A 22,512-nucleotide genomic window follows, 5' to 3' on the forward strand; every position below is an offset into this window, starting at 1 on the left:
GGCATTATCTAGGGGTGTGTTGCATTATCTACAGAGGGCACTGTGGCCTTATCTACAGAGGGCACTGTGGCCTTATCTACAGAGGGCACTGTGGCCTCATCTACAGAGGGCACTGTGGCCTTATCTACAGAGGGCTCTGTGGCCTTATCTACAGAGGGCACTGTGGCATTATCTACAGAGGGCACTGTGGCCTTATCTACAGAGGGCACTGTGGCCTTATCTAGGAGTGTGTTGCATTATCCACAGAGGGCACTGCGGCAGCATCCACAGAGGGCACTGCGGCACTATCTAAAAAGGGGCTGCCCAATCTTGACATGTGTGCTAACTGAGCCGCCGGACTGCATTTAGCGACACTTAAACTGGAAAGCTGGATTGTTGAAATAAGCACGTGGAGAAATATCTCAAATTTTAAACCTAGCGCTATTATTATAGTAATGTAGTATTATTATTATTATAGTAATATAGTGTTATAGTAGTTCAAATAACTAATTGATTAACAATAATTTTGTATTGTATCAAATTTGAAAGTAATGCGGCCCGTCAACTTCCCATTTTTTCTATATGCGGCCCACTTACCCGGCCGAGTTTGAGACCCCTGATCTAGTATATACACACCTAGTATGTATGCATCTGGACAGCATGGTGGCTCAGTGATTGGCACTATTGCCTTGCAGCGCTGGGGTCCTGGGGTCAAATCCAACCAAAAGACAACATCTCCATGGAGTTTGTATGTTCTCCCCATGCTTGTGTGGGTTTTCTCTGGGTACACTGGTTTCCTTCCAAAACCATACTGATAGGGAATTTAGATTGTGAGCCTCAATGGGGACAGTAAGTGAGGACCTCTGTGCAGGACATGTTGGTGCTATATAAGTAAAATATATAAATGTTGTAATGGTAATATTACATAGCTAGCGATGTCATGTACCCTGGATTGCTGAAGTGGCAGAATGAATAGTGTGTAATAGCTGCAATATAAAAAATTTTCAAAAACTATTTGGAATGGTGATTTCTTGTAAAACAGGATTTGCAATTATTTCATAAGGAAAACATTAATAATGGCCTAGCAATAGCCTTTCAATATGTCAATCATGATATACCTCACCATATGGGCTAATGTACTTGAGCATCAAAGTCATTTTTTAATGATGGATTTTCAATGGAGCTAAAGGTAAAATTGGAATCACCTCAGTGAATGACACTATGACAAGGGACGTAGGTGCCTTAAAGTTGTTGTGCAAACTTATTCAAAATCCCTACAATCACCGACTCTGGCAATGGATGATTTGGTAGCGAGGCTACAGAGGAACAGTCCCAAGGTGAGGGGATTGCCAGACTCTACCCCTTCCACCTATCTGAGACCCTCAAAGCCTTGTTTTCTCAAACTGAGCAACACAGAGCCTCCTAATATTATCATTGAGAACAATTTCTACATACCCAGAACAAGTATAGCAGACCCTAATAGGCACTGTAACATCATCTATAGACTACAGAATACTAAACTCAGAGACAAACTCTCGGTTGCAGCCTGGTCTTCTGATGCTATCACCTTACAGTGGAGCACAGTGTCCCTCTTTCCTAACTTGCCCAGGCAGATTCTACAACTTTGCTCAGATCTCAAGCCTCTACTTGCAAAGCTACAGTTGAAAGGTATTACCTATTAAAGGGGATCTCCATTTTCCCTAACTGCTACTTAAATTGTATGTCCCCCATACTACTTTTGACCTACAGGGATTCTGTTCAGAAATGAACCTTGCCTTACTGGTGCTCTTTAATAAACAATCTTGCCACTCCTTCATTGCTGTCCCCTGAGGACACCTGGACTGTGGAACTTCACCCATCTAACAGGGAATACTTCCCTGCATTGACAACCCTATATGGACCCTACCTTAAAGAGGCTCTGTCACCAGATTTTGCAACCCCTATCTGCTATTGCAGCAGATAGACGCTGCAATGTAGATTACAGTAACGTTTTTATTTTTAAAAAACGAGCATTTTTGGCCAAGTTATGACCATTTTTGTATTTATGCAAATGAAGCTTGCGAAAGTCCAAGTGGGCGTGTTTAAAGTAAAAGTCCAAGTGGGCGTGTATTATGTGCGTACATCGGGGCGTTTTTACTACTTTTACTAGCTGGGCGTTCTGACGAGAAGTATCATCCACTTCTCTTCAGAACGCCCAGCTTCTGGCAGTGCACAGACACACAGCGTGTTCTCGAGAGATCACGCTGTGACGTCACTCACAGGTCCTGCATCGTGTCGGCCACATTGGCACCAGAGGCTACAGTTGATTCTGCAGCAGCATCAGCGTTTGCAGGTAAGTAGCTACATCGACTTACCTACAAACGCTGATGCTGCTGCAGAATCAACTGTAGCCGATGTGGCCGACACGATGCAGGACCTGTGAGTGACGTCACAGCGTGATCTCTCGAGAACACGCTGTGTGTCTGTGCACTGCCAGAAGCTGGGCGTTCTGAAGAGAAGTGGATGATACTTCTCGTCAGAACGCCCAGCTAGTAAAAGTAGTAAAAACGCCCCGATGTACGCACATAATACACGCCCACTTGGACTTTTACTTTAAACACGCCCACTTGGACTTTTGCAAGCCTCATTTGCATAAATACAAAAATGGTCATAACTTGGCCAAAAATGCTTGTTTTTAAAAAATAAAAACGTTACTGTAATCTACATTGCAGCGCCGATCTGCTGCAATAGCAGATAGGGGTTGCAAAATCTGGTGACAGAGCCTCTTTAAGGGAGTGAATGCCTCTACCTGTTTACTGGTTTCTGATTTTATTACGAACTCACCTGCTTGTGCCTATATATGATGATATTCCGTTTTTTTCATGCCCGATAGATTGATATTTGCTTAGCGATGTGTGAGCTGCGCTATTATTCTCAAGATGCCACCTTCTATTGTCCCCCACGTAGGTCCCAAGAGATTTCTCTGCCTATGTGTATGCCGCATTTAGTTCCCCCATGCATATTGTTAGCTGATTTTTGAATGCTGTTGCCAATACTCAGACATTATTACCTAATATTATCATTGGCTCTATGTGGGCTGTTGACCTTTTTCGTTTTCTGTTGTCTTCAAGTAAAGGATGCTTTGTTAATGTATTTGATTTTTTGTTACCTTACCTGGGTACTCTGATATGTTGTCACAAGTATCTGCCTGTTTTTGCATGCTTATTTTTGATGTCCTAGCTTACTAAAAAATTTTTGTACTGCTTGGAAAACGTCAATAAAAACATAATAATAAAAAAAATAAATTATGGAGAGTATACACATGAATCATAATAAGTGTTTGTGGTGTGGCAAAGTTACATTCAGGTTTATTATCAGTTTAGTAGCTTTAAAGTAATGAGTACATTGTAATACAGCCCCCTAGTGTATTCAGATAAAAGAAACAATATGATTGGCTGCTTTAATATTTTAATAATTATATGACATTGTATTTTCTATGGCAATAGGAGTACCAAAACCTACAACAATAAAAAACAATAATACATGTGCTACAAAATATGTGAGATATCCTGTAACATATTAGCAGTTTTTTCATAGCATGGATACATGTATTATTAATAAGAATACCAAGCATAAAAAATATGGTTTAAAAATACCCCCATCCAATAATTAGTATGGTACATACAGATTGTGCCAATAAGCAGCCATGCATAGTGTGTATATAGCAGCCATTAAAATTCTACCATCACTTAATGATAATGATAACAGAATTCCAAATAAAACAGAAATAAAGGAAAGTATATTCCCTGTGCAGAACATTAGAAAGCATATGTGCAAACAGGAGTCACATAAATGGCCTGACATTTGTTTTCTTATGTACAATATAAATATATTTTAATGTTTGCTGAACCTTGCTGGTGCCTGCAAAGTTAGAGACCACTGTATGAGGAAGATGTCCTTCAAAGTTTGCAGAATTGCAAAATAAACGTGAGAATAATTATATTTAAAAAATGTTTGCTCGTTTCCCATGATGTTTATTTGAACAATTTTGTAAAAGAAAAAATGTTTTTGTAAAACAAACATAAAACCGTATCTGTCAAAACATACCCATTGCTTTCAAAGGGCCAAACATATGTCATTTTGGCATATGTTTTGTGCAATACAAGGCAATATAGTAGTGCTTTACACTATTGTTTAAGCTAAGATACATAGACACAACGTATATGTTTTTTTTAATGGAAGTTAATAGAAAATTTGCGGACCTATACTATACTTTCAAAAAGATTGTATGAGAGGGGCATAACAAAAAACTTTAATCTGCCTTTTTTCTCACAATCATAATAGCTATTTATTTTAACAAAAAAAATCTATGAATGTTACCACGTTACCGGCACTTAAAAAAATAAATAAAAGCCTTTTAGTAAGGGCCTGTTCACATCAGCGTTCAGGTTCCGTTCTCCTGTTCCGTTCAACCTTTCCATCAGAGGAACAGATGAACGGAAAGCCGAATGGAAACGAGTGCCTCCGTTTGCATTACCATTGATTTCAATGGTAATGATTCAGTTTTCCGTTCCGTAAAGTTTCGGTTTCTGTCACGGGAAAACTTGTGCAGTCGACAGCACTATTGTAGTGGTGAAAAAAACGGAAATTTACGGAACGGAAACAAACTAAAACTGAAGCATTAGGGCTTATTCACACGTAGAGGAATTGATGCATATTTTCAGTCCGGAATTGCGAACGGAAAATACGCAGCAGAATAAAGTAGCAGCAAAGTGGGTGAGATTTAACCAATCTCATCCATATGCTGCGTAAAATTTCCGACCAGAAATTGACCTGCGGCGCGTATTTTTCGGACCACAGCATGTCAATTCCTGATGCGGAAAGTGGACTGAATAGCTGCGTTTTTTTTAGAGGAGATGTCACTATTTCCTAGCTTTTTGAAAAAGGCAGGAAAATATGCACCATTTTCTTCAGTCAAAAACGCAGGAAATGGTGCATATTTGCTGCAGCGGAAAGTCTGTTACTTTCAACAAAATTGCTGCAGAAATGTGTGGACATGCCATTACCATTGAAATCAACAGTAATGCAAACGGAAGCAATAGTTTCCATTTATCTGACGGAAAGGTTGAAAGGAACAGATAAACGTAACCTGAACGCTGATGTGAACGGGGCCTAAGCCAGTAGAGTAAATAAGTACATGAGATGGTATGATATAATTTCCTAGTTAAAAACTACTGAAGGGGAAACCACTTATTTTAGAAAATGCAACATTCTGGCTGTTATGTGATAACATGATGTGAGGTAGTAAAGGCTGCTAACAAGATGTCATTATTGTATTACAATTAACCATATATCCATTGAAAATGTCTAATGAATGTAAATCTTATCAGATATGGCCCCAGGCAGGTGTGTCATAATTTGCATCCTGAGCCACCAGTAGTAATCCATGGGATTATAGCGAGTATATGGATTTGGGGCAGTGAGGGCATGGGTGACATCATTAATGACAGGGGAGGTGTCTGTTGAGCCACTATTACAATATGTATGCATCCTGGCAATTTTCTCATCAAAGTACTTTCTTCCATAATCATTCTTTACAGTTTCTGGCAAATCTTTCCACATTTTATCGCCAATTGCTTTAATTTTTTCTGGGCTGTATAGGCTGGTGGCTGCGATGAAATTCCCTGGTTCAACCACACTCACCTTCACTCCAAGGGGGTGCATCTCATAACGCAAACAATCAGAGAAAGCTTCTACCCCAAACTTGGTGATGCAATAAGGAGAACGAGCAGGGTTTGACATACGACCCAACATACTGCTTATATTGACTACACGGCCTGTAATAATACATGTTCAAAAAAATCATATTATAGTGAATTTCAACATGGAATCTTATTATTTTATATTAACTAGATGACAAACTGAATTGAACTCTGCACTGTATTGACTGTGGGTATTCATAGGCGACGACTAATACCATAACGGTGGAAATGGGCTTAAAATGTCTCTACTCTCCCTGGTAGTGCCACACAGCTCCTCCTCCCAGGAAGTGCCACACAGTCCTCTTCCCAGGTAGTGCGACACAGCCCATCCTCCCAGGTAGTGCCGCACAGCCCCTCCACCCAGGTAGTGCCACACAGTCCCTCCCCCCAGATAGTGCCACACAGCCCCCCCCCCTCCCTGGTAGTGCCACACAGCGCCCCTCCCTGTAGGTAGCGCCTTTGGGGCTCAATCTAGGAGTGGAATCCCCAACCAGAGCATTGTCGACGCTCTGGCCGGGGATTCCGCTGCAGGAGGAGCCCCTGGCGTCTCTGACCATATATGGGCAGTGATGCCAGGGGCAACCCCAGAGCCATAGTTCCGGGCAGAGCGCTACTAGCGCTGCTCCTGACATCACTGTCCATATATGGATAGTGATGTCAGGGGCAATACCAGAGCCAAAGTCCCGGGCAGAGCGCTACTAGAACTCTGCCTGGGACACTGCTCTGCTCCTGACATCACTGTCCATATATAGTGATGTCAGGGGCTTCCCCAGAGATAGGTTCCCGGAGCAGAGCCGCTTCTAGCGCTCTGCCTGGGGCTCTTTCTCTCCTCCTGGCATCACTGTCCATATATGGACAGTCATCACTGTCCATATACGGACAGTGATGTCCGGGGCAACCCCAGAGCCGGAGTACCGGGCAGAGCACTATTAGCACTCAGCCTGGGAGTATGTAGCCTAGTAAATGGCAGAGTAGGGAGCTACTCTGATCATAAAGTAATTGCACTTCCTAGCTATATGCCATCATTTTATAACATGGGAATAACCTTTTTAAGAAAGTAACAGGCAAAAATTTTTGGACCTAAAAACAACACGATTACATAGAAACATAGAGGTTAAAAACACTTTAGGAACACTAAACCTAGAAATTGATGATGACAGGAAACCATAGATATATTTGCCCCAAATGTATTTCAGTCTGCTGGATTTTCTACATATTCCTAAAACAAACAGTCTTGTAGAAATACTGCAGAGAACACAGGGGTTAGACACCTACTGAAAAAATACATTTTTAGCTGGGGAACGTCTGAGGTGGTGGGGCTTACTAAAGGGGCGGGACTTAACAATATTTTTGTCCTACTGCAGAGGGTAGAGGCTCCTGCTCCAGCCAGTAGTCTTACAGCCAGATACAGAACTGTGAGGAGGAAGGGGGGCACGGCTAATCTCCTGGGACACACAGAGGAGATTTCTTTAGCAGTACAATTCATAATGTCCCTAATGAAGTGTTACCTTTAGCTCTGCGAATGAGTGGGAGACAGGCTTTGGTAGTTCGGACAGTGCCCCATAGATTCACTTCAGCAACTTCTTTGTAGGTTTCCATACTGGTGAACTCTACTTCTCCAAATGTAGATATTCCAGCATTGTTTACAATGCCCCATAATCCTGAATAAAAGCAAATAAGATGTTTGACGTGCACAAGTAAATTCCTCAATCTCATATGTGCAGAGGGAGGATGATCTAAGAAAAACTAGGTCGTGAATTAATGTACACGCATTGCAAGGTATGGCCTAACAGAGACTCATACTTAATGGCTCTGGGGGCCTTTGTTAGCAGCAACCAATCAGATTGTTTCTTTCATTTTCAAAAGGCCCGCTGAAAAATTAGAGCTTGAACTTGATTGCTTCTTTCATTTTCAAAAGGCCCGCTGAAAAATGAGAGCTTGAACTTGATTGGTTATTATGGGCAACTTCTCCACTTTTCCTTTGCACCAGTTAAGATAAATCTCCCTCAAAGTCTTGATGGATACTATCTGGCCAGAAGATCCACTTCATTGACTATCAAATTAATGCAATTCTGTTTTTGATTGGAACTTCAACATTACAAGAATGTATATACTGTACTGTGTGCACTGTATATGTACATTATCATACACTCACCGTTTTCTGGGTCTTTTAAATTTTCTTTTATAATTTCCACAGCTTTATCTACTTCTTCCTGCTTCACAACATTCAACTGTACTGTCTTCATCCTGTTACTATTCATGTTGTCCAGCTCCTTTACACCAGCATCTCCCTTGTCCTATGGTTGCAATATTATGAGCTGCAGTTAGAACTAGGTACACTGGAGCTTCTTTATGAACACGAGAGTCAAAGAAAATCTGCAGGTGCTATACACGGCAACCAATCAGGACAAAGTTATTTGACATGCACTAAAAAGATGGTCTCTATAATTGAATTTTATCCTATGGAAAAACCTATCATTTTCTGTGCACTAGCATTTCTAAATAGCCATTAATTAATATTTTATGTATCCAAATTTACTATTGCTAATGAAAAAAATTTTTTTTTAAAAAGCACAATAAGCAGTAATTTTTGTAAGGGTGCGTTCACATATATCAGTTGCATCAGCATCAGTTTTTTTTTGTCTCTCAAGTGATTACAACTGATACAAAAATGTTTTACTTGCCATCAGGCTTTTTCACAATTTTTACTACAAAACCATGAGTTGTCGTCATCAGTTTTTACCATCCTTTTTTAACATCAGTTTTTACCACAGTGGTCCACCAAAAAGGTTGTCTTGGGTCTGTAAATGTGGCAATTTTATCAGAGTGGTGCATAGCTTGTGATAGATTGGATACATGATAGATTAGATACTTGTTGTGTACCATGTTAGGGCTCTCCTCTGCTACGGCCTCAGCGCTACACTGAAGTCTGACACGCACATTGTAATGTCACGTGTGTAATATTCAGTGCAGCGCCAGGGCCAGCGCCGAGACAGAGAGCCCAGAAGGCAGCTGCTGTCCACTGACCTCAGATCAGATCTTCGACGTAGCCTTGTGAGCCTGCAAAGATGCCAAAACACTAGCCCTAACTTCGGGGAGTAGCTAGTTTTTGGCGCTTTACAGCTACCCAATCCCATCCCACATTTCCTACCCACACCACACAGGGATTGTTGTTGTTTCTATTCACACAACGGCGTTCGGGTGTCGGCCATTAAAAACGGAAGTCTAGGTCAGTTTTTGACGGACGTTTTGCATTTGTTTTGTATCCATTCTGTGTTTTCCATTTCTACTAATTTTTAAAAACAGATGAATTTCAGGTGCCCTCTGTAGATAATGCCGCAGTGCCCTCTGTGTATAGTGCCACACACCCCCTGTAGATAATGCCACAGTGCCCTCTGTATATAGTGCCACACCCCCTATAGATAATGCCACAGTGCCCTCTTTAGATAGTGCCACACACCCCTATATATAGTGCCACAACCCCCTGTAGATAAGGCTGCAGTGCCCTCTGTAGATAATGCCGCAGTGCCCTCTGTATATAGTGCCACAGACCCCCTGTAGATAATGCCAGTGTCCTCTGTATAGTATATAGTGCCACACCCCCCTGAAGATAATGGCGCCGTGCCCTCTGCAGATACTAACACACAACCCCTGTAGATAATGCCGCAATGCCCTCTGTATATAATACCACAGTACCCACTGTAAATAATGTCACACAGCCCCCCAGTAGATTGTGCCACACAACGCCCCATGTAGATAGCGCCTCCCCCACTGTTTATAGCGCTACCCTCTTCCCCTGTAGATAGTGCTAACTGAAGCTTCCTCTAGCAGAAGATTCCCTGGCCAGAGCATTGCCCACGTTGTGGCCGGCGATTCCCTTCAGGAGAAGGCCCTGACGTCACTGTCCATATATGGACAGTGACGTCAGGGGCTCCTCCTGGAGGGAATCCCCGGCCACAGCGTCGGCAATCCAGTGGCCAGGGATTATGTTCAGGGAGTAACCCCTGACATCACTGTTCATTTATGGACGTTGGCGTTAGGGGTTACTCCCTGAAAATAATCCCCGGCCACAACATATATGCACAGTGACGTCGGTGGCTACTCCTAGAGCGGAATCCCGATGCCGACTCTGGCCTGGGATTCTGCTCTAGGAGGAGCCCTTGACGTCAATGTCCATATATGGACAATAACCTCAGGGGTTTCCTCTTGGAGCGGAATCCCCAGCCAGATCATCGGCAATGGGGATTCCGCTCAATCAGTAGCCACTGACGTCACTGCCCATATATGGACAGTGATGTCACGGGCTTCCCCGAGCACATCACTTAAAAATTAGCCGGAGGGAAACTGACGAAAAGGAAATTGACATGAGCAACGGACATATGTGAATGGCCCCTGTAAAAACACACATCAACAATGACATGTTAAATTGATAGTGACTAGTGACATTTTTAGATGTATAGAACAGTCACAGAAATTCCTGCAACAAATCTGCCATGTGTGAACATATCCTATGGCTGGATTTACGTATTGAGCATTTGTTGCAGATTTTGATGCAGTTTATTTTTAACCAAAGCCAGAAGTTTATCCAGGAGGAAGGAGAAGCATAAATTTTTCCTTTATATCTCCCACTGCTTTTGAAAACATCAAAATCTGCTACAAATACACTATGTGTGAATCCAGCCTTACTGTGACATACCTTTAAAAGACATCCTGCAAACACAGTGAATCCTTTGCCATGGAGATGCTTAGCCAATGAAAATCCAAATCCTGAATCACAGCCCGTGACCAACACTGACTTATTGCCCTGCAAAGATTAAATAAATATCCGCATGTAGAAATAGCCAACATCTTTCAGTTAACGTTGTGCCAGAAAAAACTAATATAAAATAATTGGAAATAAGTAAAAAGTCACAAATTAATCCAAACTCGAGTCAAATAACGGTAAAATTAGTATGCAGCTGACCACATGTTGACTGTGTGGAGAGTTTGTATTCTGTTCGATATTTTCAAATCAGTTGAAATTTCAAGTGCAGTAATATCTAAAATAATTTAGAATGCTACACGTTTTTCTGTTTCGTCATAGGAGGACAAAAACGAAATTCAATGTTGTTATGGATCCGACAAATGATGGACACCAACAGCGCTTGAAGGACCCCATTAACTTTAATGGGTTCTGTCATGGTGTTCGTCATTTTACGAGAAAATACAGCGCAGCATGTTGCATTATTTTTCCGTCATTTTTTATAGAATCTGCGAAGGAGGGTCTGTCACAGATGTGATCACAGCCTAAATACTATACACATAGTAAAAGTATAAATGAAGAACCTGGGACAATTCAGTCTATGAGTTATATAAAAAGAACAAAATGTGAAACAAACCACTTTTCTGGGAAACATAAAAGTAGAGGATATAGATATGTTACATAGTTAGTACATTTGAAAAAAGTCACATGTCCATCAAGTTCAACCAAGGGATGGGAAAAGGGAAGGTAATAATTTGTACACATAGGAGCTAATACTTTTTTGTTCTAGGAAATTATCTAACCCTTTTTTAAAGCCATCTACTGTCCCTGCTGTGACCAGCTCCTGCGGTGACTATTCCATAGATTCACCGTTCTCACGGTAAAGAAGGCTTGTCGCCTCTGCAGCTTGAACCTTTTTTTCTCCAGACGGAGGGAGTGCCCCCTTGTTTTTTGAGTGGGTTTTACATGGGACAGGATTTCACCATATTTTTTGTATGTGTCATTAATATATTTATATAAGTTAATCTTGTCCCTCCTTAGTCCTCTTTTTCAAGGCTAAATAGGTTTAATTATTTTAATCTTTCCTCATAACTTAAATTCTCCATGCCCCTTATTAGCTTCGTTGTTCTTCTTTTTTCCAACTCCTTTCTATGAACTGGAGCCCAGAACTGAACTGCATATTCTAGATGAGGCCTCACTAATGCTTTGTAAAGTGGTAATATTACATCCCTGTCCCGCGAGTCCATGCCTCTTTTAACCCATTCCCGACATTTGACGTATACATACGCCATAGTCGGGTAGGGGAAGTATGGAACGGGCTCACAGAGTATGTTACAGCCGACACTTCAGAGTAACGAGTGGGATAGCACTCGAGCGCGATCCCGCGGTCAATAGCGACCACGGCATTTAAATCGTTAGAAAGAGGGGGGCGACGCCCTCTAACAGCTCATCACGCCCCCTGCAATGAAATCGCAGGGTGGTGCCGATGGTTGCTATGGCTGCCTGGGGGCCTTCACCTTTGTGCACCTATTAAGCGCTTTATAGAAGTCTGTCAGAATCACGATATACTGCAATACATTAGTATTGCAATATATAGTACAAGTGATCTAACGATTGCTGGTTGAAGTCCCCTATGGGTACTAATAAAAAAAGTTAAATTTGTAAAGTAAAGTGTTTTTTATGTAAAAAAAAATATATATATATTAAAAGTGAAAAAAAACAAAAACCTTTTCCCATTTTCCCTAGAGCATGGTAAAAAAAATAAAATAAACATAATTGGTATTGCCGCATCCATAAAAGTCTTCACTATTACAATATATCATTATTTAACCCACACGGTGTACGCCATAAAAATAAATAAATATGGAGAACGCCAGAATCGCTATTTTTTGGTCACCTCAACTCCCACAAAAAGTGAAATAAAAAGTGATCAAAACGTTGCATTTACACCAAAATGGTATCATTAAAAACTACAGTTTATCCCGCAAAAAATAAGCCCTCATACCACTTAAATAAATAAAAAAGTTATGGCTCTCAGAATTTGGCGACACAAAATAAATGTTATTTTTTACACTTAGGTTTTTACTTGTAAGGGTATGTTCACACGGCTTAGCAAAATACATCTGAAAATACGGAGCTGTTTTCAGGCGAAAACAGCTCCTGATTTTCAGACGTTTTTGTAGCAACTCGCGTTTTTACGTATTTTACGGACGTTATTGGAGATGTTTTTAAATGGAGTCAATGAAAAACGGCTCCAAAAACGTCCCAAGAAGTGACATACACTTCTTTTTCACGTGCGTCTTTTTACGCGCCGTATTTTGACAGCGACGCGTAAAATAACACCTTGTGGGAACAGAACACCGTAAAACCCATTGAAATCAATGGGCATATGTTTGTAGGTGTTTGGAGCCGTTTTTTCAGGCGTAATTCGAGACGTAAAACGCCCGAATTACGTCTGAAAACAGTGCGTGTGAACATACCCTTAAAGTAGTAAAATATAGAAAAAACAATATATATTTGGTATCGCCTTAATCGTATTGACCCGCAGAATAAAGTTAACATGTTGTTTTATTTGCATGGAGGAATCGCAGTTTTTTTCATTTTCTACCCCACAAATAACTTTTTCCCGTTTTCTAGTACATTATATGGCATTATATGGCTACGAAAACCTACAACTCGTCCCGCAAAAATTAAGCCCTCATAGGACTATATCGACGGTAAAATAAAAAAGTTATGGCTTTTGGAAGGTGGGGAGGAAAAACGAAAATGAAAATCTGAAAAATGGCTGCGGAGGGAAGGGGTTAAAACACGACACTATCTTGCTGGCCTTTGAAGCAGCTGATTGACACTGCATGCTGTTATTTAGTTTATGATTTACAAGTACACCCAGATCCTTCTCAACAAGTGACTCCCCCAGTGTAGCTCCCCCTAGGACATATGATGCATGCAGGTTGTTCGTACCCAGGTGCATAACTTGACATTTATCTACATTAAACCTCATTTGCCAAGTGGACCCCCAAACACTTAGGGCTTATTTAGACGAACGTGTAATACGTCCGTTCAACGCCTTGCACGGACCTATGTTAGTCTATGGGGCTGTGCAGACTGTCTGTGAGTTTCACGTAGCGTGTGTCCGCTGCGTAAAACTCATGACATGTCCTATATTTGTGCATTGTTCGCGCATCACGCACCCATTGAAGTCAATGGGTGCGTGAAAATCACGAGCAGCACACGGAAGCACTTTCGTGTGACGCGCGTGATTCGCGCAACAGCAGTCAAAACTATGATTGAAAACAGAAAAGTACCGTATATGTCGGCGTATAAGACGACTGGGCGTATAAGACGACCCCCAACTTTTACCCTTAAAATATAGAATTTAAGATATACTCACCATTTCGTGCAGGAGCGCTTCACTATGGCCATCGGCGGCAGGACCCAGGACTCTCTGTCTCTTTGAACTCGCGCATGCGCAGATAGGCTGCTTCATCGCGCGAGATCTGAGAGGCAGGGAATGAGAGGAAAGGGCGGGCCAGAGGATCTTACAGAGATGTTCCCTGGCGGCTAATACCGGCTTCCCTCAGATCCGTGGCGGATTCCGTGCATCCCGGGAGCCTGTGTACCGGACTGCAGGCTCACAAGGTAACACACAACCTGTGTGTAGACAATATGTAGACTAGGGATGTAACGATACCAGAATTTGGACTTCGATACCGATACTTCGTTTAGTATTGCGATTTCGATACCAATTTCGATACTTTTGCCAACAGTAATAAAAAAAAAATTCTTCCGTTTTCTGATGTGAGGCGCGACGTGTGATGAATTTTGAACGCGCCTCACATTAATAGTAATTAATCCCATCATGTTTCTCAGTCATAATGGGTTAATGTGTGAGGTACATGATGGGGTTAATTACTATTAATGTGAGGAACATGGAGGGTAAATTCATCGCACCTCGCGCCTCACATTAATAAGTGAATGAAAGCCGTGTTTATTTCATTTTTTTACAGCGTACACATCATAAATGATGCAAAAACATTGTTGTCCGCGCCATTACTGAATGTGTGTATTTTATGTATTGAGACTTATTTTAATGTTTATTGTAAAAAAGGTGAAGGTGTATTTTTTTTTAAATTTAACAATACTTTGTTTTTACTTTATTTTTAAACTTTAATGTACTGACATATATCAGATATGTGCCAGTACATTAGCCTGTGGACAGATAGCACACAGGCAGTTGTTAGGACATACTTGGGTATGTCCTAACAACATGAAATATGGTAAGACAGCCCTGGGGTCCGTCAATAGACCCTGGGCTGTCTGCCCATATATGGTATGGCCCTCGATCGCGTCACAGGAATTCCCTGTGACGCGATCCAGGGGCATCCCCCCCTTCTCACTTTCCCCTGAATGCTGCAGTCAGCTGTGATCGCAGCATTCAGGGGAATAACGGCGGAGATGAGCGGTTTCTCTGATCTCCGCCGTTATAGAGCGGGGCTGCGGCTGTGTAATACAGCCATTGCCCCGCTCCTGACAGGAAGTGCGCGCGCGGTCAGCATGAGGTGATGCGGCCGGCGCTGCACTAATGAGCGGCAGTTCAGGCACTGAAGACAGAACATGGGGGTGTTTTGTAGCGCGCCCGCCATGTTCTGTCTCCAGTGCCGCCGCTCATTAGTGCAGCGCTGGCCGCATTGCATCATCCTGACCCCGCGAACTTATCATGACTCAGGAGCGGGGCTGTGGCTGCATTACACAGCCGCAGCCCCGCTCTCATAGTCATGTGTACTATACTGAGCTGTGCGGCTGCAACGTGCATCCCTAATGTAGACAATATCCGGCATATAAGACGACCCCACACTTTTGACATTTTTTTAAGGGTGTAAAAAGTCGTCTTGTACGCCGATATATACGGTACCATGTGCTTTTCTGTTTACAAACATACAAACAGAATGTCATAATGATGGCGGCTGCGCGAAAATCACGCAGCCACGCATCATACGAGGGTGACACACGGAGCTGTTAAGTACCTTTTGCGCGCGCAAAACGCACACGCTCGTGTAAATCTGGCCTTAGTTTGTTTAAATCAGCTTGCAATTCACAAACATCTTCCATAGTCTGAACTATATTGCATAGCTTGGTGTCATCTGCAAAAATAGAAATAGTGCTATTAATCCCATCCTCTATATCATTAAGTTGGATAATAGTGGACCCAGCACGGAACCCTGGGATACACCACTCATAACCGGGGACCATTCAGAGTAGGAATCATTGACCACAACTCTCTGGATACGGTCCTTGAGCCAATTCTCAATCCAATTACAAACTATACTATCTAAACCTATAGTCCTTAACCGGTTAAGGACTAGGCTGTTTTACAGCTAAATGACCAGAGCAAATTTCACAATTTTGCTATGCGCTTCTTTAGATGACTATAACTCTGCAGGTGAATAAAGTTCATCTTTGAATTTTACACTCTTTTTAAAGGACAGATAGGGCTTTGTTTTAGTGGCATTTGTCAGTATATATCATTTTTATTTTTTTCTCTAAAGTGGGCAAAATTGGAAAAAAATGCAAGAATTTAACAATTGCGTCAGTTTAGGCTAGTATTTTTCACACACGGTATAGACCACGGCCAAAATTCATCTCCTTTCACGTTCTTCCACTTCTCCCGTGCATGGGGATACCAAATATGTGTGCCTTATTCGCTGTGCGGGCATGTGCCAGGGCTTGGCATAAAAGGAGGCTTTTTGGCCTTTTCGGTCAAGGAATTTTGCATTTGATTTTATAGCAGCATACTGTTTTCTGGGGGGTGTAATGCTGCTGAAACATTAGAATCACCACATAAAATTACTTCATTCACACAAGTAGACCCCACAAGGTTTCCTTCAAGGGGTTTATCATATTTTTAGACAGTCCAGTTTTCTTCTGAAAGTTTCTTGAATAAGATGGAACAAAATAAAATTACCTTTTTTTTTTAACAAATGCGTCAGTTTATGCTAGCTTTTTCACACACAAAATGGACCACGGACAAAATTCATCGCATTTCACATTCTTCCACTTCTCCCGTGCATGGGGATACCAAATATGTGTGCTTTATTCACGGGCATGTGCCAGGGCTTGGCATAAAAGGAGGCTTTTTGGCCTTTTCGGTCCAGGAATTTTGCATTTGATTTTAGAGCCGCATACTGTTTTCTGGGGGGCGTAATGCTGCTGAAACATTAGAAACACCCCATAAATGACTTCATTCACACAAGTAGACCCCACAAGGTTTCCTTCAAGGGGTTTATCATATTTTTAGACAGTCCAGTTTTCTTCTGAAAGTTTCTTGAATAAGATGGATCAAAATAAAATTAGCAATTTTTTGGCAAATGCGTCAGTTTATACCAGCATTTTTCACACACAGCATAGACCACGGCCAAAATTAATCTCCGTTCACATTCTGCCACTTCTCCCGTGCACGGGGATACCAAATATGTGGCCTTATTTATCACATAGAGATGTAGGAGGGCGGAGGATAGAAGAAGATTATTTCACAAATCGCTTTTTTTCAAAGCTGGTTTTACAAAACTCAACAGAGTTTCTATAATACTTCCAAAATATCTGCTCTTGAAGCAGAAATCCCAAAATATTCATCTAGGGGTATAATGGGAATTTATTTTTTGGGGTTTTCTAAAATAAGAAATTTCAGGTTAATGCAAATGGAGCTCTCCAGCAGATGAACTTTAGAAAACATCAAACATGACATCCACGCCCCACCCATTCCCTCCCCCACCCTTGGAGTAAAATCAGGGGAAAAATAAAAACGTAATGTAGGGCAAATATATTTTCAACAAATTAACTAAAATCTAATAATTCAGAACAGTGTGGTATTTTTTAAAACATGGCTCAATGCACAGGCCTGGTTGCGAGGGACATGAGGGACAAAAATATCGGGAATCTTTGCGGTGCCCGTCTTTTCTGCAGACGCGGCACTTTTTCTGGGGGTTGCTTCTGGTTGCTGTTGGGGGAATCCGACTGATGAAGTGTCTTTCAGTCAGTCGCGTGACATCCTCAGACTGGGGGCATTCTCGGGTGTCCTGAACATCAAAAATGAGGCCTTCAATAATTTTTTCCTGGAAATCCAGGTATGTGTCTCTGCCTCTGTTTTTTTTATACAGCACAAATGAGTTGTGGATGGCCACCTGTAACAAATAAATGGCCACCTTTTTGTACCAGGTTTTAGTTTTGCGTTTTACTAAATAGGGCTGTAAAACCTGGTCGCTTAAATCCACCCCCCCCCCATGTACTTGTTATATTCGGACACGCTCACTGGTTTGTGCTTGTCCGATGTTGCCCCTCTTTCCCTCACTGCCACTGTTCCTGCGGTATGAATCGTGCTTAGCACATACACGTCTTTGCGATCCCTGAACTTGACCGCCAGCAATTCTTCAGATGCATAAGCACAGGAGTCCCCCTTTACCATGCGCTTCCCCACTAATTGCTGTGGAAAACCAATTCGGTTTTTGCGCATGGTACCACATGCCCCAGTCCTTGCAGCATGCAAATGCCTAAACAGGGGCACACTCGAATAAAAATTATCACAGTACAGGTGGTACCCCTTGTGAAGTAGAGGCTGCATTATCTCCCACACGATCTTACTGCTGGTGGAAAGATCAGGGGGGCATCCAGGAACATTTATTGTGCGGTCCCGCCCTTCATAAATTCTGAAGGCGGTGGTATATCCTGACCCGCTTTCACACAATTTGTAGAGCTTAACGCCATATCTTGCCCTTTTTGAAGGTAGATATTGGCGAAAGCTAAGTCTGCCATGAAAGTTGAGGAGGGATTCGTCCACACTTACATTCTGCTCAGGGGTGTAGAGTTGCAGAAATAAATTATTCAGGGAATTTATTAGCGGTCTTATTTTGAACAACCGATCCCGGTTTGCATCGGTACTTGGGGGGGCCTGTGCGTTGTCATTGAAGTGGAGGAACCTCATTATTGTCTCATAACGAGACCTAGGCATTACTGCAGAATATACTGGGGTGGCTTGGGCGGGTCTTGTTGACCAGTAAGACCTAATGGAGGGCTTTTTGACAATACCCATATTTAGTGTGAGCCCCAAAAAAATTTTTAATTCCTGCAAATTGGTGGGCGTCCAATCTCTGGCATGGGTGGATGAAGGTTTCTGCCTTATATATTGCGTGGCATATAAATTTGTTTCGTGGACAATCTGATTTAGGATGTCGTCCGTTATAAATAAATGGAAGTAATCCATTTGGACAAAATTTGTATTGTCCACGGTTATGCCAGGAGTGGCCGTAAATCCGTGGATTCTAGGCCCAAAAGATGGGGCAGGTGCCCATACAAGAGCCTGGACTGGAGGGACCAGGCTGTCCCGTGCTACAGCGCTACTTGGCCCTGCGCTTTCATGTTCTGCAGTTTCGACTGCATCAGGGACAACGTCCCCTGAAGATGAACCTGAAGTGACGCTGTCATCGTCACTACCTAAAACAGGTTCCATCTCGGACGCCATCTCTGATGCGGTCTCCGACTCAGACCACAGCATGGCGTATGCCTCCTCGGCGCTAAACAACTTCCTCGCCATAACGTAACTAACACTAACACAACAAATTTTTTTTTTTTTTATAAAACACACAAACTAACTGCTATATATATCTACACTACCGCTAACAAAAAAATAAACCGCTATTGCTATATATATTATATATATGTGGATATATATATAATTATATACTCCCTACCTGCCTATTCTAATAGAATAAAAGAAAGAAAGGTAGATAGATAGAAAAAAAGATAGATGGATAGATAGATTGTATAGATAGATAGAAATCTATCTATACAGAGAATGTTTTATGAGTGTAACTGTATTTTTTTGTAACTGTAACTGTAATCTTCTGGCAGCAATTCTCCCGAGTCTCTTCTTCTCCTCAAACTGAAACAATGTTTGAGGAGAAGAAAAGAGGCAGGAGATTTACTGCCAGAAAAGTCAAAATAAAACAAATGTGGTCGCTGTGATAGGTTTTCACAGCGACCACATGATCAGGGACCATCAGATTGGTCCCTGATACTCTGCCCAGTGCCCAGAGCTGTTGGTAACAGCGTGGGCACAGGGCTGTGTGCACGCGATCGCGTGCACACTGTTTTATAAGCAGGAATGCATGTGATCGCTGTGATTGGTTGTCACAGCGACCACATGTTCAGGGACCATCAGATTGGTCCCTGATACTCTGCCCAGTGCCCAGAGCTGTTGGTAACAGCGAGGGCACAGGGCTGTGTGCACGCGATCGCGTGCACACTGTTTTCTATGCAGAAATGCATGTGATCGCTGTGATTGGTTGTCACAGCGATCACATGTTCAGGGGCCAAAAGATTGACCCCTGACATTCTGCCCAGTGCCCATGGCTGTTAGCAACAGCCAGGGCATAGAGCTGTGTGCACGCGATCGCGCGTGCACAGTCTCTGAAGTGCAGCCGTATATATACTATACGCCGGACTTTAGAGACCCTGACCGCTGGCCGTATATTTACGGCCAGCGGTCGGGAACCTGTTAATTTACCCATTAGATGTCTATGAGGGACAGTCTCAAATGCCTTTGCAAAGTCCAAAAACACTATATCCACAGCGGCCCCTCTGTCTAGGCTTCTGCTCACCTCTTCATAAAAATATGTTTGACTTTATTTCGATGTACTATAAGAACATACCCATTCTGGTTGACTTGCATAGGAGCAGTTTGTAGATGTCACAACTGAAGACAACTTCTGCAGAAATCTGAAATTTAAAAAAGATACATTACTAGCATCCATAAAATACATTCAGGTGAAATACTAAAAATGTGCACAGGACCTTATTTTTTGCATGAAAAAATATAACTAGATCATTTAAATAGGATACTCTGGGTTTTTACATTTGTTTCACTAAATATATTTACATGACCTGTAAAATGTTTTTGTGTACAATTTTATGTTCTTTACCATAAATTTAAAGAAAACCTGTCGCAGCTGCATATCATTTTACTGGACACACATAACATAAATAAAGGCGGTGCTCACAGGTACAGTTAAAGAGGCTCTGTCACCAGATTTTGCAACCCCTATCTGCTATTGCAGCAGATAGGCGCCGCAATGTAGATTACAGTAACGTTTTTATTTTTAAAAAACGAGCATTTTTGGCCAAGTTATGACCATTTTTGTAGTTATGCAAATGAGGCTTGCAAAAGTCCAAGTGGGTGTGTTTAAAAGTAAAAGTCCAAGTGGGCGTGTATTATGTGCGTACATCGGGGCGTTTTTAATACTTTTACTAGCTGGGCGCTCTGAAGAGAAGTATCATCCACTTCTCTTCAGAACGCCCAGCTTCTGACAGTGCAGATCTGTGACGTCACTCACAGGTCCTGCATCTGCACTGTCAGAAGCTGGGCGTTCTGAAGAGAAGAGGATGATACTTCTCTTCAGAGCGCCCAGCTAGTAAAAGTATTAAACACGCCCCGATGTACGCACATAATACACGCCCACTTGGACTTTTACTTTTAAACACACCCACTTGGACTTTTGCAAGCCTCATTTGCATAACTACAAAAATGGTCATAACTTGGCCAAAAATGCTCGTTTTTTAAAAATAAAAACGTTACTGTAATCTACATTGCAGCGCCTATCTGCTGCAATAGCAGATAGGGGTTGCAAAATCTGGTGACAGAGCCTCTTTAAGCATTTGCTCATTCAGTCGGAGCACTTGCCGAGCTTGGGACTGCCCTCAAGGCACTTGCGAGCTCATTTGAATACACGTTCAAACTTTTTTTTCTCTGCACGGCTCAGGCTATATTCTCACGAGTCACAGATTTGCACACGTAAAAAACTAATTGATAATTGATGCATGAAACACGGCTGTGCATCGTGGTTTTCACACATTCATTGACTGCAATGAGTGACTAGGTGCGTGAAAACGCACCAATATATGACATGCAGTGACTTTTACGCAACGGATACTCGCTGCAAGAAAACTCACGCATGTGTGAATAGCCCCAGTGAAATCAATAGGTCCGTGTGCTGTGCGTTGTTTCAAAGCACAGCACACGGACGAGAATCACGCTCGCGTCTGAATGAGCCCTATGACTATCTGCGGCCACCAATGTTTGCACAAGTTTAAGTCCCCTAACCGGCGCTAGTATTGCTTAGAAGCGAGAAAGCATCTCACAGACTCCCTTTGAAGAGGAGCTGTCGTGTCCCCAGAAATGTTAATCTGCTGCCATACCTGTATTGCTCCATGTCCACTGATTCCAGCGCCGATTATTTGAAGGCTTCAGAGACAGCGGGTCCTGCATGGATCAAGCTGTCACTGAACCCGCCAGTGCCACTGACCTGATGTATACAGGTTTCATCACAGGATACAGCTGCTCTGTATGCAGAATACAAACCAGCTGTATCTGAAAAAGTAAAATACATTTTTATTAAAATGTAATTACAAAGTTGCACCAATCACACTGATACACATTTTTATTGAAAATAAATAAATATTGTTTTCAAAGGTGTACATAGCCTTTAAAGTTCATAGTCAAATATAAAATGTACTACATACACTGAACTTTGGTTTGAGGCGTTTTTGTTGCGTTTTATGGTCAGTACAGTTTTTTTCAAAATGGAGCATGTAGCATTTTTTCTGGTGGTTTTCCCAATAGGCTTCTATATAGAACTTTATCGCGGTTTTGTGCCGGTTCCGTCGCGTTTTTCACGTCAAAATCAGCGCCCAAAACAAGATACGGGAACTGGGCCTAAGCGAAAGACTACTATGTGTCCTCTCTTTTGTATCCACTTTTGTATTTGGCTAAAAAACAACTGCAATAAAATCTGCATGTGTGATTCTAGCCTAAAATTAATAGTGGTAGCTCATAGCATTAGGGAACCTGTGCACTCCCCAATGTGAATGGGGGAAAGTGGTGATGGGTCCTGTTTAAAAGTTATATAAGAAGGTCTAATAATTTGTTATCTACTGTTGTACAGATAGTTAAATAAACACATTAATATGTGAAAAGCTGAAGCATTAACACCATAGTTAGACATT

The 22,512-nt window shown here is 42.0% G+C and overlaps 1 protein-coding gene across 2 annotated transcripts in view; it reads right to left on the reverse strand.

Moving 5' to 3' along the window:
* Positions 1 to 3,312: 3,312 nt before the first annotated feature.
* Positions 3,313 to 22,512, reverse strand: part of BDH1 (3-hydroxybutyrate dehydrogenase 1) — a 33,139-nt gene continuing 13,939 nt past the window's right edge. For both annotated transcript variants that reach the window (XM_075861743.1, XM_075861742.1), the window contains exons 3-7: positions 20,163 to 20,229; positions 10,417 to 10,524; positions 7,876 to 8,017; positions 7,229 to 7,381; positions 3,313 to 5,795 (exon numbers count right to left, since the gene is read on the reverse strand). In XM_075861743.1, coding sequence (XP_075717858.1) covers positions 5,326 to 5,795; positions 7,229 to 7,381; positions 7,876 to 8,017; positions 10,417 to 10,524; positions 20,163 to 20,229 — 940 coding nt within the window. In that variant the 3' untranslated portion in view covers positions 3,313 to 5,325. The remainder of the gene's footprint in view (positions 5,796 to 7,228; positions 7,382 to 7,875; positions 8,018 to 10,416; positions 10,525 to 20,162; positions 20,230 to 22,512) is intronic.

Source organism: Rhinoderma darwinii, chromosome 4 (assembly GCF_050947455.1).
Source record: "Rhinoderma darwinii isolate aRhiDar2 chromosome 4, aRhiDar2.hap1, whole genome shotgun sequence".
Lineage (NCBI taxonomy): Eukaryota > Metazoa > Chordata > Amphibia > Anura > Rhinodermatidae > Rhinoderma > Rhinoderma darwinii.